The 15,696-nt window shown below is 37.9% G+C and overlaps 1 protein-coding gene across 2 annotated transcripts in view; it reads right to left on the bottom strand.

Moving 5' to 3' along the window:
• Positions 1–991: 991 nt before the first annotated feature.
• The window catches only part of RNASET2 (ribonuclease T2), a 32,127-nt gene continuing 17,422 nt past the window's right edge, over positions 992–15,696 (bottom strand). For both annotated transcript variants that reach the window (XM_060753721.2, XM_060753720.2), the window contains exons 6-10: positions 12,691–12,755; positions 8,715–8,828; positions 6,907–6,952; positions 5,891–5,965; positions 992–3,314 (exon numbers count right to left, since the gene is read on the bottom strand). In XM_060753721.2, the coding sequence (XP_060609704.2) occupies positions 3,108–3,314; positions 5,891–5,965; positions 6,907–6,952; positions 8,715–8,828; positions 12,691–12,755 (507 nt within the window). In that variant the 3' untranslated portion in view covers positions 992–3,107. The remainder of the gene's footprint in view (positions 3,315–5,890; positions 5,966–6,906; positions 6,953–8,714; positions 8,829–12,690; positions 12,756–15,696) is intronic.

Genomic DNA, 15,696 nt, shown 5'->3' with positions numbered 1-15,696 from the left:
GCCACACAACTACAAAATTCATCAAATTAGCAGACAATAATTTACTGTATGTTGTATTCAAGAACATCACTTGGATGTTATAGCAATTCAACGCTATGTTCAGATACCTCACTACTAGATGGCTGTAATGTGCCCTACATAGGAAGTTCCCAACCAGGCAACCTGGAGTTGAGAATAACGATTGCCTATCTGATTCTGCGCAATGATACTGTAGCACAGGGCAAAGATTTGTGGTTCTGAGCTCTGCTCCATGCTCCTTGACAAGGAGCAAAATCACCACCCTGACTCTTATCAAAGGAAATATTTGGAGGCTTCAGTCCTACAGTACGCACCCCCTTCGCTATGTTTGAGCTGAACTAAACCATCTTCTGAGAGAAAGGCAGGGTATTAATCCAACAAAAAAAGAGCAGAAAGCCATTTCAGTTCCCTAATAGAGTAAGCAACAAAGGCAACTCCAGAGTTGAAGTTAGCAGTTAGCCAGTATGACCAAGGGAGGAAATATGTTTGATGGTGGGTATGTCTATTGTTATATTGGTTTTATTGCTATGTCTATGATGAGGCATTCATTTTTTTCCGGAGTTTGTAAGCTGCCTTGAGTCCTCTGCAGAGTGAGAAAAGCAGGGTATAAATGAAGTAAATAAATAAATACATGAAAATATGTGAATCACAGTTGCACTGTGACTGGCAAAGCTCTTTCCTTTGGTTGCAACATGAGATTGTGCTTTGGCTGCCCCAAAATATAAAGGGGGGAAAAACAGGTTAGCTGAGAGAGGGGCACTTTTGGAAATCACCATGCCAAGCCCCCCTCCCCAAATGTATCAGCTTCTGAGCTCAGGTGAAAATCTGTGTCCTTGACTTTACAGTCCCAAATGACTAAAGGTATCAATAAAGTTTTCAAGTTCTGCAGAAATGAACATTGTTTTGCCTAGAAAAAAAAGAAGAACCAATTTATAGGATGGTAAATTTACAAGAAAAAAGTCAGTGCAAAAAGAAAGTTCTAAATTTGTTTACTTAAACAATTTGTGACAGCATCTAATTTGTGTTCATTTTTAAAAAAACTTACCTAGAAAAGAGGACAGTAAAGCAATTTTATTGAAAAAGAAACACAACAAGATATACATGGATTTTTTTTATATTGGTGAAATATTTATCAGTCTATATACAAAGAGAGAGTAAATTTTCCGTCGCAGAAAGAACATATTTACTGGCTTGCAGAGATCACTTTACCATCAAAACTGTAACCTACCTAATGATCTGTAATCTACCTTGTTGAAAAAAGTTACATGACAATACCCAAAATAAAAATTGCCTAAAACTATGCACTATGTGTGTAAATACATTGTGACATGTACCAACAAAAGGGATGCAAGTTTTCTTTTCTCTCTGCATGTGAAAATAAAAAAAGAAAATTAAATTGTCTCTTATGTAGTTGAGAATATAAAAACTTTTCTGCATTTTTCAATGATTTTTTTTTAAATTCGAGACTTGTTTGTGAAAATTTCATCTGCATGAAAAACACTGCAGTCTGGGTTGATTTTAATAACACTGTTTTAACCATAATTTAAAACCCTTCTCTGAGGGACCCAATTTCACTAGTTTAAATCATAGCAAAGAAGATTTTCTTTAATCATCATTTATAATAGAATGATGTCATTCTTTTATAAAATATTGCTAAATATCCATGAATAAATGAATATATTTATTATGATTTAAACAAAAATATCCTACTTTTGATTTTTTAAAAATAAAAACAAAACAAAAACAAAATACTTTTGATAAGCCCCAATTGTATGTCAAGTAAAATACAGCAATTTTGTGGGAAAAGGTATTTGGCATAAAACACAATGACTTTGCATACACAACCCCCCTGCCCCCTTTCAAAGAAAGTAATGATAGGCTAGGAATGGATACTGGCCCTTTTACCTTTTCTCTGGAGTAAAAAATTCCCATATTATAGCATTACTTGAGTTTAAAAAAAATCCCATATTATAGCATTACTGCCCTGAGTCCCCTCGGGGAGATACGGCGGGTACAAATAAAGTATTATTGTTATTGTCAAAGGCTTTCATGGCTGGAATCACTGGGTTGTTGTAGGTTTTTTCCAGGCTATATGGCCATGTTCTAGAAGCATTCTCTCCTGACGTTTCGCCTCAGACGTAGTGAGGTCTGTTGGAACTAGGAAAAAGGGTTTATATATCTGTGGAATGAGCAGGGTGGGACAACTACCTGAGAACCACTCTAGAATAGTGGTTCTCAACCTGTGGGTCTACAGATGTTTTGGTCTTCAACTCCCAGAAATCCTAACAGATGGTAAACTGGCTAGGATTTCTGGGAGTTGTAGGCCAAAACACCAGGGGACCCACAGGTTGAGAACCACTATTCTAGAGTATTGGTGTGGAAAATGTAGTCCTCCAGATGTTGTTGGACTGCTAATTTGTTTTTAGAGGTTAGGGCTGATACATGTTGCAGTCCAACATTATCTAGAGGGCCGCATTTTCCCCGCCATGTTGTAAATCAACTCGATAAATTCAGTAATATGACTCTGGAAGAAACCAGGCATATGCCATTGCAATTGCCACTGTGACCAGAGACATCTTGCTGATGTAACAAATGACCACATGGCATGTGATGTTTAAAATAGTTTTTTTATATTATGCACATTGTTGTAGTTGTTAATTCTCTAAAGACACAATTCTCACAAAACTACCTTTTGAACTTGAGATATTAATAATATTTTCATACTGTTATTTAAGATACAGGAAGATATTACATAAAAAACCCTGATGAAATTACCAACTAAGTTGGAAACCTACTTTACTACAATCACTTGCAGACAGAAGTAGAGAGAATGACTCAGCTTCAAAAATAAATTTCAGAAACATATGAAGTTCATTTTCAAAACCCAGATGAAAATATATTTTAGCAGCAAAAATGCAAAATGTTTTTCTCCCAGAAACAAAAATCCATTTATACAACCCTGATAACCTTACTGTTATTCTGTTCACATGCATCCATTATAAGGAAGACTTACACATTACAGTTTCCCAATATTCTTCTGGGATAACATTTTGTCTCTGAACAATGATGTTTGTTTACATCATGACAAGTTAAACAGTATTTCCCACAAAGTGCTTCCAAGCATTTATATGTGAAGGATAATATGTCAGGGTATCGTTGCAGTTGGAGAGATCTTCTATCTTGAAAAACTTATCTTTCTGGGCAGAAAAGGAACGAGCCTTTGATTCTGTACAGTTTCTCATGTCAAACTCCTTGGTGAGACAGAATTTAATCTGACCAATTATCTGTGGTTGACCCTGAGGAAGAGAAATAAAGCAAAATTTGAGCTCCAAGCTTGAAAGACCACAACGTTTATAGCTGCAAAAGAGAAAATGATATATAGGAAACATTATAGAAAAATATTATTAGCTTTTTCTTTGTGGGATTAAAAGGAAAGTTAGATAAATGTTAAGAGTGAATGCCTGCATTTAATTAGAAGCCAACTGCATTTATAGTTACAGAAACAATTCAATGAAATGAGTACCCAGTGTACATAATATTACTCATCCAGTTTTAAAAATTAAAATGGAGAATACTTATCTAGTCAAGATGGCCAAGAAATATATGAAACATAAACTAAAATGTCTTAGCACATGTCCTAGAACTACTTAGCTAAAATCTGTCTTTTTGAAGCTGCTCTATCTCTGTGGTGGGAAAATGTGGACGCTATTTGAAGTGACTAATTTTTCACAGATAAGGGATTCACTTATTAATTCAAACCAATTCAGCTATTTTATACTGTTTAATTGTTTCATTTCTAGAAATTAATCAGTGTGTATTTTCATTATCTGATAGAGCAGAAACAGTATATTTCAGAAAACAATCTATCTCCTCAAACTGTACGGACATATAGAAAACAAAACCCATATTTTACCATAGGAAGAGGGGGAAAGGAGGCAGGGGTAAGATGTCAATGGCTTCAATAGGAAATTATTCCTCACAAATGTCAGTAGTGTTATCCATCTCAATGTAATTTTATTCCAGGAAAAAATGGTCACTATCCAGAGAAGTGTATAATGATAACCTTGTACATTAAACCCCTGTGCCGGCAGGACTGAAGACCGACAGGTGCAGGTTCGAATCTGGGGAGAGTGCAGATGAGCTCCCTCTATCAGCTCCAGGTCCTCAAGTAGGGACATGAGAGAAGCCTCCTACAAGGATGGTAAAAACATCAAAACATCTGGGTGTCCCCTGCAGACGGCCAATTCTCTCACACCAGAAGCGACTTGGTTTCTTAAGTCGCTCCTGACATGACTAAAAAAAACCAACTTTGTACACATTAACTTCGAAACTGTATTTCTCAATTTTCCTTATCTGATACAGAAGTACTAGGTAGTTTGAAATAGTCTGTCCCCTGGCTAAAGTGTGTGGAGAAAGCCACATGTTATAGAGCTGGAATGGGAATTATATAACCCTCCAGATGCTGTTGGTTTACAATTCCCAGAATTTCCTGCTACTCTCCGAGTTCAACAGCAAGTAGAAAGCTTTATCCACAAAGCCTATTGCATGGGCATGTGTGACTAATGCCTCCTGCCTGCAAACCCAATTACTACACACAAACAGGATTGGGATGACAAAAGGCCACAACTTGTTTATTGGTTACAGAAGAAATCAGGGTTGGCAGCCATGCATGGGTCCTGGATTGGGGATCGGACCCACTGCTTGACACGGCCTGAAGCAGCCTAAAGAGGCTGCCCGATGCTTGGGGGCAGCTGGCTATATCCAATCAGGTGGCAAGCAAGGACTGCCTTTGATTGGCTGGCTGCCCCACCAGCGAGGACTTTCCTGCCACTGGGGGGGCTTTTGGGAAGGAGAAGCCCCCTACTAATGCCATGGCAGGCGGGAGGACATCCACTGCCACAACGTCTCTGCACGGGTAAGTCGGGCAGAGCATTCCTAGGCATTAAAAGTAAATTCTTGCCATGCCTAAAACAATTTTTAGGACTCACAGTTAATTCAAAGGATTGAAACAACATAATCATCATCAACAACAGCAATTCACGTTCAGCATAATCATACGAGAGTCACATCAATTCATTCCTGTGAAAGTCAAATACATTTGACAACACAGGCAATACTAAGCTCTCAAAGCATCTTTAACTTGCCATTTTCCCAAGAAGAGAATAACAGTCAAAACATTTCAGAGACTGACAGTTTATGGAGTCGAAGGGTAGGGAGACGAGCAGCTGTCTATCGCTATGAAATGTTCCACAACAAGAGCAATGAATCACAAATGTGGAATTAAGAAAAACAACAATTGTACTAAATCCCATACTATGTGCTCCAATGCATCTGAGGAAGGAGGCAGTCTACAAAAGCTCATGCTACCAAATTAATTCTCTCCGTCTCTAAAACGCTACCAGATTTCTTTGCATACTGATATCCCAGACTAACCTGAATATGTCTTTGAATTCTATGTACTTTAATGTTGAATGAGTTGTCATTTATTCATTAACTGAGACAATCACGGTTAATTAAAAAGAAAACATCCTGTGTCTTCAGGTACATATGTTCCTGTCTTTGGTTTGGATACACTTGGTTACTTCAAGGAGTAATATGAAGAGAGAGAAAATTATAAGAAGTCTTCTAGATAATCAGAATTAATGTATTCTGAAAAGGATACAGACATGAACAAAAATACATTTGGGGAAGTAGTTCCATCTCTCATATTTTACAGAACTATTAAATAGTACAGCTTAATATAATGTATACTAATTTACAAGATGGCTCAGTTTTCCTAGTCCCATTTCAGGTTTCCAAATATTAAGATAAAATGTCTTTGAAATTAGGGAATGGAGATTAATTAGGAAATTGTTAAGAAAGCAAGAGGTACCTCTTCTGGAGGGAGACACTGAATCTTTGGTGTTACATCATAAACCTTTGTAAGAGCTTCTCTGATGGCAGCCATCTGAAGATTTAAGCATAAAACCATTGAAAGTCTCAAAACACCAAATGGGCATTTTCATATAAAAAATTTTGTATGCAAAATCTTGCTGGCAATATGGAAAGAGATTAGTAACCCAAATACAATTTTAAATACATTTTGTCCTTAAGACAAACATACCATATAATGTAAGTATGTGCATCTTTAGTGTTCTTGCACTGCAGCACCCAAGGCAATTTACATGAATAAAGCTAAAAATCAATTAACTGTGACATTAAAGGGTCATTATACAAGTAATACTGAAACGGCCCCCCGGTGGCACAGCTGGTTAAACCACTGAGCTCCTGAACTTGAGGACCAAAAGGTTGCGGTTCGAATCCATGGAGAGGGATGAGCTCCTGCTGTTAGCCCAGCTCCTTACTAACCTAGCAGTTCGAAAACATGCAAATGTGAGTAGATCAATAGGTACAACTTCTGCAGGAAGGTAACAGCACTCCATGCAATCATGCTGGCCACATGACCTTGGAGGTGTCTACGGACAACACCGGCTCTTCGGCTTTGAAATGGAGATGAGCACGACCCCCCAGAGTTGGACACGACTAGACTTAATGTCAAGGGGAAACCTTTACTTTTATTATAATACTGAAAAAAATGTAATCTTATTACCAGAAGAAATACAGCCTATAAATTAAAGGAAAATTACAAATTAAATGGAAAAAAGCCTCTTATGGGAGGGACTAACAGCATGGGAGCAGTCACGGCAAAGACCATCTCTTGTGCCCTCTATCCAATGTACTTGTGGGAAAAGTGGGACCAAGAGAAAACCCAAAGAACAAAAAGCATGTGCAGGTTCACATGGCAAAACACAGAGTTTTTAAATAGATATTCTGGAGACCAAGCTATAACTATATGTCAAGGTTCCTCCTTTATGAAAGAGTACAATGCAAAGTCATGCCTCTTCTTACTTGGTAATAGGTGCTGCCTGGCTTTATCCCCAGTTTCAAGAGATAACTGAAAGAGAAAACATTCATTTAGCAATGAAAAAATAGAATCTATTACATGTTCCTGTATGTCAATAATCACTGTGCTGAGAAGGCTATATAAAGGTTAGAAAGAAAAATGTAACTAGAAAAACCACTTTCTGTCAACTATCTGGCCTTTCTAATAGCATTTTTGCAGACATTACTTTCTATCACTGTCTTGTCCTAACAAGCTGTTATACTGCTTATTGTGTGTGCAATGAATATGGAGGAAAGTATTCATTGATCCATAAGTTATTCTGCAATTGACAGGTTTTGTGTTGCAAAGGTTAGCCTCTGCTTCCTTGTCAGCAATGCTGGCCTACTGACATGAAACTGAAAGACTAGAAATGAGTCTCCCATGAAATACATCATGCTATTCAAAATATTCTCACCAAGGACATTTATTAACTTCAGGACTTTACTTGTATTCATGAAACTTTGCAAAGAATGAGATGGCTGATATGCAATCAGTTACTGAGGGCAGTGCAGGATAACAATGTTCCAGGAAATATTAGGGCTCCTTGAAAACTTATCAGAAGTTCTTTAAAGGGAAGGGTAGTGATGGCATGCATGCATTTATAACACAATGTTTGTCTGCCTCTATTATGTTTAAGATATAGTTAATGGACAGAACTGGGCATTCTTAGCCTATGTGAGGTGATATGATGATTGTATCTAGCATCCACATGAACATAATACATTCAAAGCAATATAGATTGTATCAGCAGAGACTTTATTCTCTACACAGCTCCCTGTGTACTGTATTTCATTTTTGCCTAGCCTACAAGAGAAACAGCTTAAATGTTTCATTTATTTATGAGAGTTGTTCCAAGTAATGATATTTTGCTTATTCACCTATCATAGCTAGGCGTATGTGTGTGTCCATGAAGCACGTTTGTTAGCAAACCATATTCATAATAGGCATTTTCACTAAAATTTATGAGGACTACTGCCTAATAATTGCTATTTGCATTGCACTGCACATTATATTCGCCAACAATTAAAGTTGAAGGCCAATGTAAATAACGAGCACTGACAGTTTAAAAATCAAAGTTGCACAGAGCAATGGGGGAAATCTTGTATTTACTCAAGCATAATGCACCATCAAATGTAATGTGCACCTCAGTTTTGAAGGTATACATTACCAAAAATAGATTTGTCCTCAAATGTAATTCACCCAACAATGCAGGCATAGCTCATTAGGGAGACAAGCAATGTGAATGAGGTATTTGGGAAGCCATGGCCCTCCATCAGGCACAATTCTCACCTGCCTTTATTCACAAGGCCTTCAAAACTAAGGTGGAGGTTTTGAAGGCCTTGTGAATGAGGCCAGCTACCAAGGGTTATATAACATTGAATCATGGCAGTTAAAGTGGTGTCAAACTGTATTGATCCTACAGGGGTGGGAGACCTCGAGGACTGCCCAGGAAGCAGAATCTATGTCTAAGCAGAAGGAATGACTGGGAGCTCCTCCTCTTCCACTCTACAGAGGCCTGAGGTGTCGCCACCAGTGGAAGAAGCCTCTTCGTGCTTCTCTGGGGTTCCAAGTCCCTCCCAGGACTTGATTTAACCAAAAAAAGTGAGCATTAGACTTGAGTAAATATGGTATCTATTTGCATATTATATTGCTATTGGCCAAAACCAGATTCTAATCTTCAGTGAGTTCTTTCTGAATCAATCCACCTGTGAAGGACTCTTTATTTTAATCACAGAATGATCAGATGTTGCAGAAGTCTGAAAATTTGCTCTACCTATTCAGATCAAGTTTTTTATAGAGTTCCAGTGCTTTACTGAAGTACTTTTTCTCAGAATTAAGAGATTCCAGTTCAGCTGCACAAGTTCCATGTTTCTCCCATTCGTGTTTCCTACACAAAACAAAACAAAACAAAATGCTACATCTTTAAGCATAAATATGTCCAGAAAAAATTGTGCAACATAAAATTCCCAATTAAAATCTTAAACCTAATTAAACAACAACACTTTTGCCTCTGAAAGTCTCTGCTATTCACATCCTCCACCAGCCATTAAATCCCAAGAGCAATGCTTCTTTTTCAGAACTGCACGAGCAATGCTTTTTTCCAGAAATCGTTTTAGGAAGGCGTGAGGAAGAGAACACTTCTTTCATATCAGCGTGTGGAAAGATTGTACATAATATAGCACTCATTTTTTAAAGTTTGTTTTTACAATATGAGCAAGTAAAGGTATAATGGTCAGCAGTCTGTCTGCCCTGGCTCAGCTGCTGCTGGGGGCAGGTCTCCAGCAGAGGAGGATCTCAGTATTGCAGCAACCTTGGAAGGGGTTAATCTAACCTCCTCCTCAAGGAAAGCATTATAGGCTTCTGGGATTACCTGAGATGGCTTGTTGAAAGCAACAGCTGAGGTCCTATGATAAAAGTACCCAGAAAAGAATAGGTCTTCAAAGCAGATCACATTGCATCACTGTACCTTTGTACTGGACCTTGGCTCTGCTGCCCTTGGGTTAGAATTTTAGATTCTGACCGTGGTTCTTGTTACCTTGTTCTGGACCCCATTGTATTCTGAACCCTTGGCTCTACATTCTGGACTGACTTCTTGGACTTCAGTTTGTATTTCCTGATTATCTGGCATGGCTTTGGAACTCTGAGTTCAGTTTGTATTCCTGCATTCTTGGTTTTTGATTTATAAACTTTGAATTGAACTTTTGGTATATGACTACTTGATTGTAACCTTGGGTATTGCTTGTTATTGTTCCTAAACTAGTTCTATAGTACTTGGCTTGTCTTCATTGTTACTCTGTTCACACATTACTATTCTGTTATTTTGGCCAGACCTTGAAAGACTTAAGACCTCAGTATTCTTTATAAGTAAATATGATTTTGATTTATCTTGCTTCTGTTTAATTTAACATCAGCTCTAAAATGAGGAGGTCTGGGAACGTGACAAAAACATCTGTATAAAAGGAATCTCAGAATCTTCCATTGAAGCTATTGCCCATTAACACTAAAGAATATTATGGCTAAGATCTAATGGTATGCTTTTGTACCTAGGGCCAGATATGCATGGGGACTTTCTTCCCCTTCTGTTCCAGCCTCCCCCTGCTTTGGAGGATTTCCAGCCCATCAGAGTTACTTTGCAGATTGTGGCAGTAGCCTCTTCAAGTAGCAGCGGGTTACAACTTGGATTTTAGCCAATTAGTACAAATTTATGTGTAGCTCAACACTTTAAAAAAATACTGAAAAGCATTTTTTAAAAAGGAAAGATAAAAGAAACAAGATATTGGATTAAACTCAGTGGAGAAATTCATTTCTAAAAAATGTATCGAATGAAGTTTAGTGAGCTCTCCTGAACCGTACGTGATGAGGTTCATAGTCTACTACCAGTGCCTTTAAAAATTACCTTAAATCTGGGCATCCCTCCAGTTGATTTAGAGCAGTGGTTCTCAACCTGTGGGTCTCCAGATGTTTTGGCCTTCAACTCCCAGAAATCCTAACAGCTGGTAAACTGGCTGGGATTTCTGGGAGCTGTAAGCCAAAACACCTGGGGAACAACAAGTTAAGAACCCACAGGTTGAGAGTTTCTCCCTTTTCCAGCAATGCCATGCTCCATCTCAAGGGCTAAAGAAGATTTCTGACCATTTGTTTAGGATTTCCTTTGGAGTGTAGTGGGTATCAGAAGGAAAAGGGACATAGGAAACTTTCCTTAATAGGCTCCTTAATTTAGCCTTACCCTTGACTTATATCAGAATATTGGAATTATAGGTTTTCATACCTTTCCCCCAAGATCTGGAGCACTTAAAACATGTTCTATTATTCAGGCAGCAAACATTTTCTGTGTCAGTGGAGTATTCTTAATAGGATTGGATTCATAGTGCTATCCATCTCCAGTTTGACAGGTAACTGTTAGGACAGCTTCAGAGAAAATCTTGCCAAGTGTAGAGATTCAGTGTTTCTGTCGTTTCTGCCTCATAAGAAATTGGAAACTATGGAAACCACAAATCCAGATAGCTCTAATATAACAACAAAAACTATCTTTCTTCTCATTAATCAAATTGAAAAGAATATAATTTCATCCTTGTTCCTAGCTGATTTCCATTTGCCGCATATCAAAGATAATGTCACCAGCTTGACTGTATCACGAACTAGCAAAGGTCAATTGCTGGATTCCTTCCCTTAATAAACATCATCAGCACTGAAGCTGATTTTTCTTCCTTTCAAAGATACAGAATTTTCTGTAACTTTTTTTTCCCTCTCCTTCATTTCAAGGTTACAGAATTAGAGAAACAGGAGCAACTATGGTGGAAATAGTAAGCCAGGAGTCTGCATGCTCAATCTTCAAAGACTGATTTAAAAAGTGTGCCCAGAGGCACATGATAGCAAATTGCATTCTGTATTCTCAACTTTTCTTTGATTTTAAAAAATTATTGCACGCACATTTTATATGCCCAAATACCTTGAAGGCAACAGATCTTGTCTGATCGTGGAAGCTAATAAAAGGTCATCTCTTATTAGTTCTTGGATCGAAGGCTGCCAATGAATACCAGGTGCTATAGGCTATATTTCAGATGAAGGAACTGACAAAACCACCTCTGAGTATTCTTTGTCTAAGAAAATGCTATGAAATTTATGGAGTCTCTATAAGTTTACAGATAGCCCGGAGTCACATATAAGCACATATACATGTTCATGTTTTATATTTGTGCTATATAAATAAAATGGTAGTTTTTACTTTGGACTTTCACTATGGAATTATATATATGCTGCTATGACTATGCCTCAAATCCTCCCATTATGTCAAATGCAATAGCTTCCAACCCAAGTATCCCAGAACATCTAATACATGGCTGTATATACACCATTAAATAGGTAAATAAATATGTTTAGTGTTGCAATCAAATGTTTAGATCGGATTGACAGCCAGTCACACAAATTTGTCCAAGTATCAATTACTTGATAAAATGTGAACAATGGAGACATAGAGGTCATAATTGTGAAAGTAGGTTTCCAGTAATCACTACTGCCAAGCTCTAGAACAGGGGTCCTCAAACTAAGGCCCGAGGGCCGAATACGGTCCTCCAAGATAATTTACCCGGCCCTTGCTCAGGGTCAACCTAAGTATGAAATGACTTCAAAGCACACAACAACAACAACAACAACAACAACAATCCTGTCTCATCAGCCAAAAGCAGGCCCACACTTCCCATTGAAATACTAATAAGTTTATATTTGTTAAAATTGTTCTTAATTTCAATTACTGCATTATTTTCAAAAAAGCACTACAAATAATTTATGTGCAGTGTGCATAGGACATTCATGTTTTTTTCAAATTATAATCCGGCTCTCCAACAGTTTGAGGGACTGTGACCTGGCCCTCGGTTTATAAAGATTGTGGACCCCTGCTCTAAAACAAGAAATAAACCTTGCTCCCCAAACATACTAGAAATATAAAATTTTATTTGAGAATGTCAGTAACTGAAGTCACTGACACTTGGCTCTAGTATACTGATTCCTTCAGGAGATTTAACATGTTAACAAGCTTACGATTCTAATAAATATTTTTTGCACTAAAGAGACTATCTACTATCTATCTATCTCTATTTGAAAAAGACAATAAAACCATGAAAGCGTATTTCTAGAAGTGATTCTGTTTCATTTCCATATAGCAATTGGGGTATTTCCATGTAAAATAATCAGTTGAAAATACATTTTTGTGGGATAAAGCTACCAACATGTATAAAAGTTACACAACTTACCAAAAATGGGTGTTATTTGGATGAAGAACATCTGGCCAATACTGTTCCATGTCTCCCATTAAATCCTAGCAGCAGCAACAACAATAAAAGTCATTCTACAGAATCAAAAGGCAAAAATGACAATGCAGCCATGGACTGCATCAGGTTTCCCAAGGTATGTGCTGTAGCGGACACATAGGTACAGCAATGCCGTTTTCAAAGCTATGGTGCAAAACTATCAAGTTCTGTACACTGATAAAGATGTAATGAACAAATTTCATGTTACAGCTTCCTGCAAGAACTAACTTATGTAAGTAGAAGCCTTAGGGTACTTTACAATCTCTTAGAGCAGTGGTTCTCAACCTGTGGGTCCCCAGGTGTTTTGGGCTACAACTTCCAGAAGTCCCAGCCAGTTTACCAGCTGTTAGGATTTCTGGGCTTTGAAGACCAAAATATCTGGGGACCCACAGGTTGAGAACCACTGCCTTAGAGTCCATGATATAATGAATAAGTCTAGTCAGTATTTACTTTCACTCTACTTTAGAGAGAAAAACCATGTTTTCATGGTATTCTTGTGCTACATATAAGCTGACCCTCTCTCCTCCCCGAGTTTATATACTGCTTGAGGAACATAGATTATTGAGACTAACTGAATATTGTAAGGTCATAGAATTCTTGAAATTCTCCAGTAATTAGGAAGTCTTAATGATCCATGCTACTCTATCAGTGTGTAAGCTGGTGTGTTTTTTTGTGTGTTACTATTTATATATGCCTTGGTTTTAAATGATTCTGGGGTTATATATTTCTTATTGCTATCATCTGTAAGCTGCTTTATATTTATCTGTAATAAAGGAAACTGTGACATAAATTATTAAAATATTATTAAAAACTGAATGTCATCTTAAGTGACTTTATAACTGAGGGGCAGCATAGAATTTTTTTAAAGATCAATCAGATTACTGAGCAACAGAACACAGAATCTGAAACTGCATTGCACAGCCAAGGATGCTAAACTCTTGGATTCAATAAAATGAAGACCAAGATTTGGCTCTATAGAAAGGTGGGAAACCTTTGCTTCTTCAAAGGGTTTAGCCTAAATGACAATCCCTATTGCTCATGCTGAGCTCATATCTTTGTTGTAACAGCCACTTAATAAGTAGAAACTAGCATCCTTCCAGAAATCAGAATGCTCTTTTTTGTTGCTTAAATTGTTAGAAGGCAGAGAAAACAAAAGGACCACTGGAATACGTAGCTGGGGAGGACAGTAGTCTGACATCTTGATGTTTTCTCCAGGGAAATCGATGTAGCAGGAAGGGAAAAGTATACCTGAGGTTTGCTAATGCATCCCTGCCCATAACCTCAGAGCTGACATGTGGCAATATAAATAAAAGCAAAGCTTGTTATCTAGTCAGAAAATTCAGGCAGCACAGTGATCTCCGTGATGTTTATCAAAGAAAACACACAAGTACTTTCTAATGACTACTTGGGTGTATTATACCTCTACCTACCAAGTTCTGAAGGAAATTGAATTATTTAAAAAAACCTAAAATGGCTAAGATTGTACAGCACATTTTGAATTTGACTCTATCATTATAACCATGCTAGAATTACTTCTGACTTTAAATGGTTTGGTTCTGTGGTTTTTAAAGATCTACTTTGGCAAGCTCTCAACTGCAATGAATCATCTGCATAAAGATGTATTTTTGCATGATTTGTTCACTGTACTTTATCCCAATAAAGACCACCAGTATAAAATGGTGTTTTTCTAAATGTAAAATGCTTTACTACATCGTGTATCTCAAATCCCTGGAAACTTATTTTTAAAAGAGTTATCTATCTCAAGTAAACAAGTACAGAATGATCCCCATATCCATGGGATCCTCATGCATAGCTGAAGACATGGATAAGAATAGCAAAGTCTATATTTTGACTATACTTAGGCCTGTAGCATACCATAGAACTGGAGGTCTACAAACACTTCATTTTATGGGTCTCTCTAAGCCAGTGGTTCCTTGATGTTTTGGCTTCAACTCCAAGAAATCCTAACAGCTGGTAAACTCACTGGAATTTCTGGGAGTTGTAGGCCAAAACACCTGGGAACCCACAGGTTGAAAACTACTGCTGTAAGACCTCCAGTTCTATTCCATAGTGTGAGCACCTTGTAACCCACCTTATAATAATAATAATAATAATAATAATAATAATAATAATAAGGGACTCAGGGAGGCTTACAAAGGGATATGTCCAGCAAATACAGAAATACAGTAAACAACAAAAACAATAAAACATCAGATCAGACAACATCATAAACCAGTGTCATGGCTCAACAACAAAAATTGGGTTCGGGCTCATGATTCCTAAATGCAATTATTCCTGTGCAGGCCCAAGGGCAAGTGCGGCAAAACGGGAAGCTGAGTTAGGAGGCTAATGCCATTACATTATTAAAGTGTTAGAAGTGCTAGAAGGGACCAAGCCAAAGTGCAGGAGCCTAGATGAGGTTGGAAACTTCTTTGGTGAGATGCCTAATTGAAGGCACAACATAACAACCAGGTTTTTAATTCCTTGCAGAAAATGGAGAGAGTGGGGGTCTGTCTGATCTCCCTTGGAAGAGAGTTCCAGAGCTGAGGGGCCACCACAGAGAAGGCCCTTTACCTCATCCCCACCAACAGTGCTTACGATGGCGGTGGAAGCGAGAGAAGAGCCTTCCCGGATGATCTTAGAGTATGTGCTGTTTCAGAGGGGAAGATGCGGTCATGAAGATAGGCAGGTCCTGAACTGTTTAGGGCTTTATAGGTAATAACTTGCCCTTTGTATTGGGACCGGAAACTTATTGGCAGCCAATGGAGCTGTTGAAACAGGGAGGTTGACCGTTCCCTATAACTAGCTCTGGTTAGTAATCTGGCAGCAGATCTTTGAACCAACTGGAGTTTTCAAGCCGTCTTCAAAGGCATAGAGTGTGTTGCAGTAGCCTGGTTACATGACACCCTAGATATCATGTCCACAGAAGGGGAGTGAGTCATACTGTAG

The sequence above is a fragment of the Anolis sagrei genome, chromosome 1 (genome assembly GCF_037176765.1).
Source record: "Anolis sagrei isolate rAnoSag1 chromosome 1, rAnoSag1.mat, whole genome shotgun sequence".
In the NCBI taxonomy this organism is placed as follows: domain Eukaryota; kingdom Metazoa; phylum Chordata; class Lepidosauria; order Squamata; family Dactyloidae; genus Anolis; species Anolis sagrei.
This window is presented reverse-complemented; position numbering and strand designations above follow the sequence as displayed.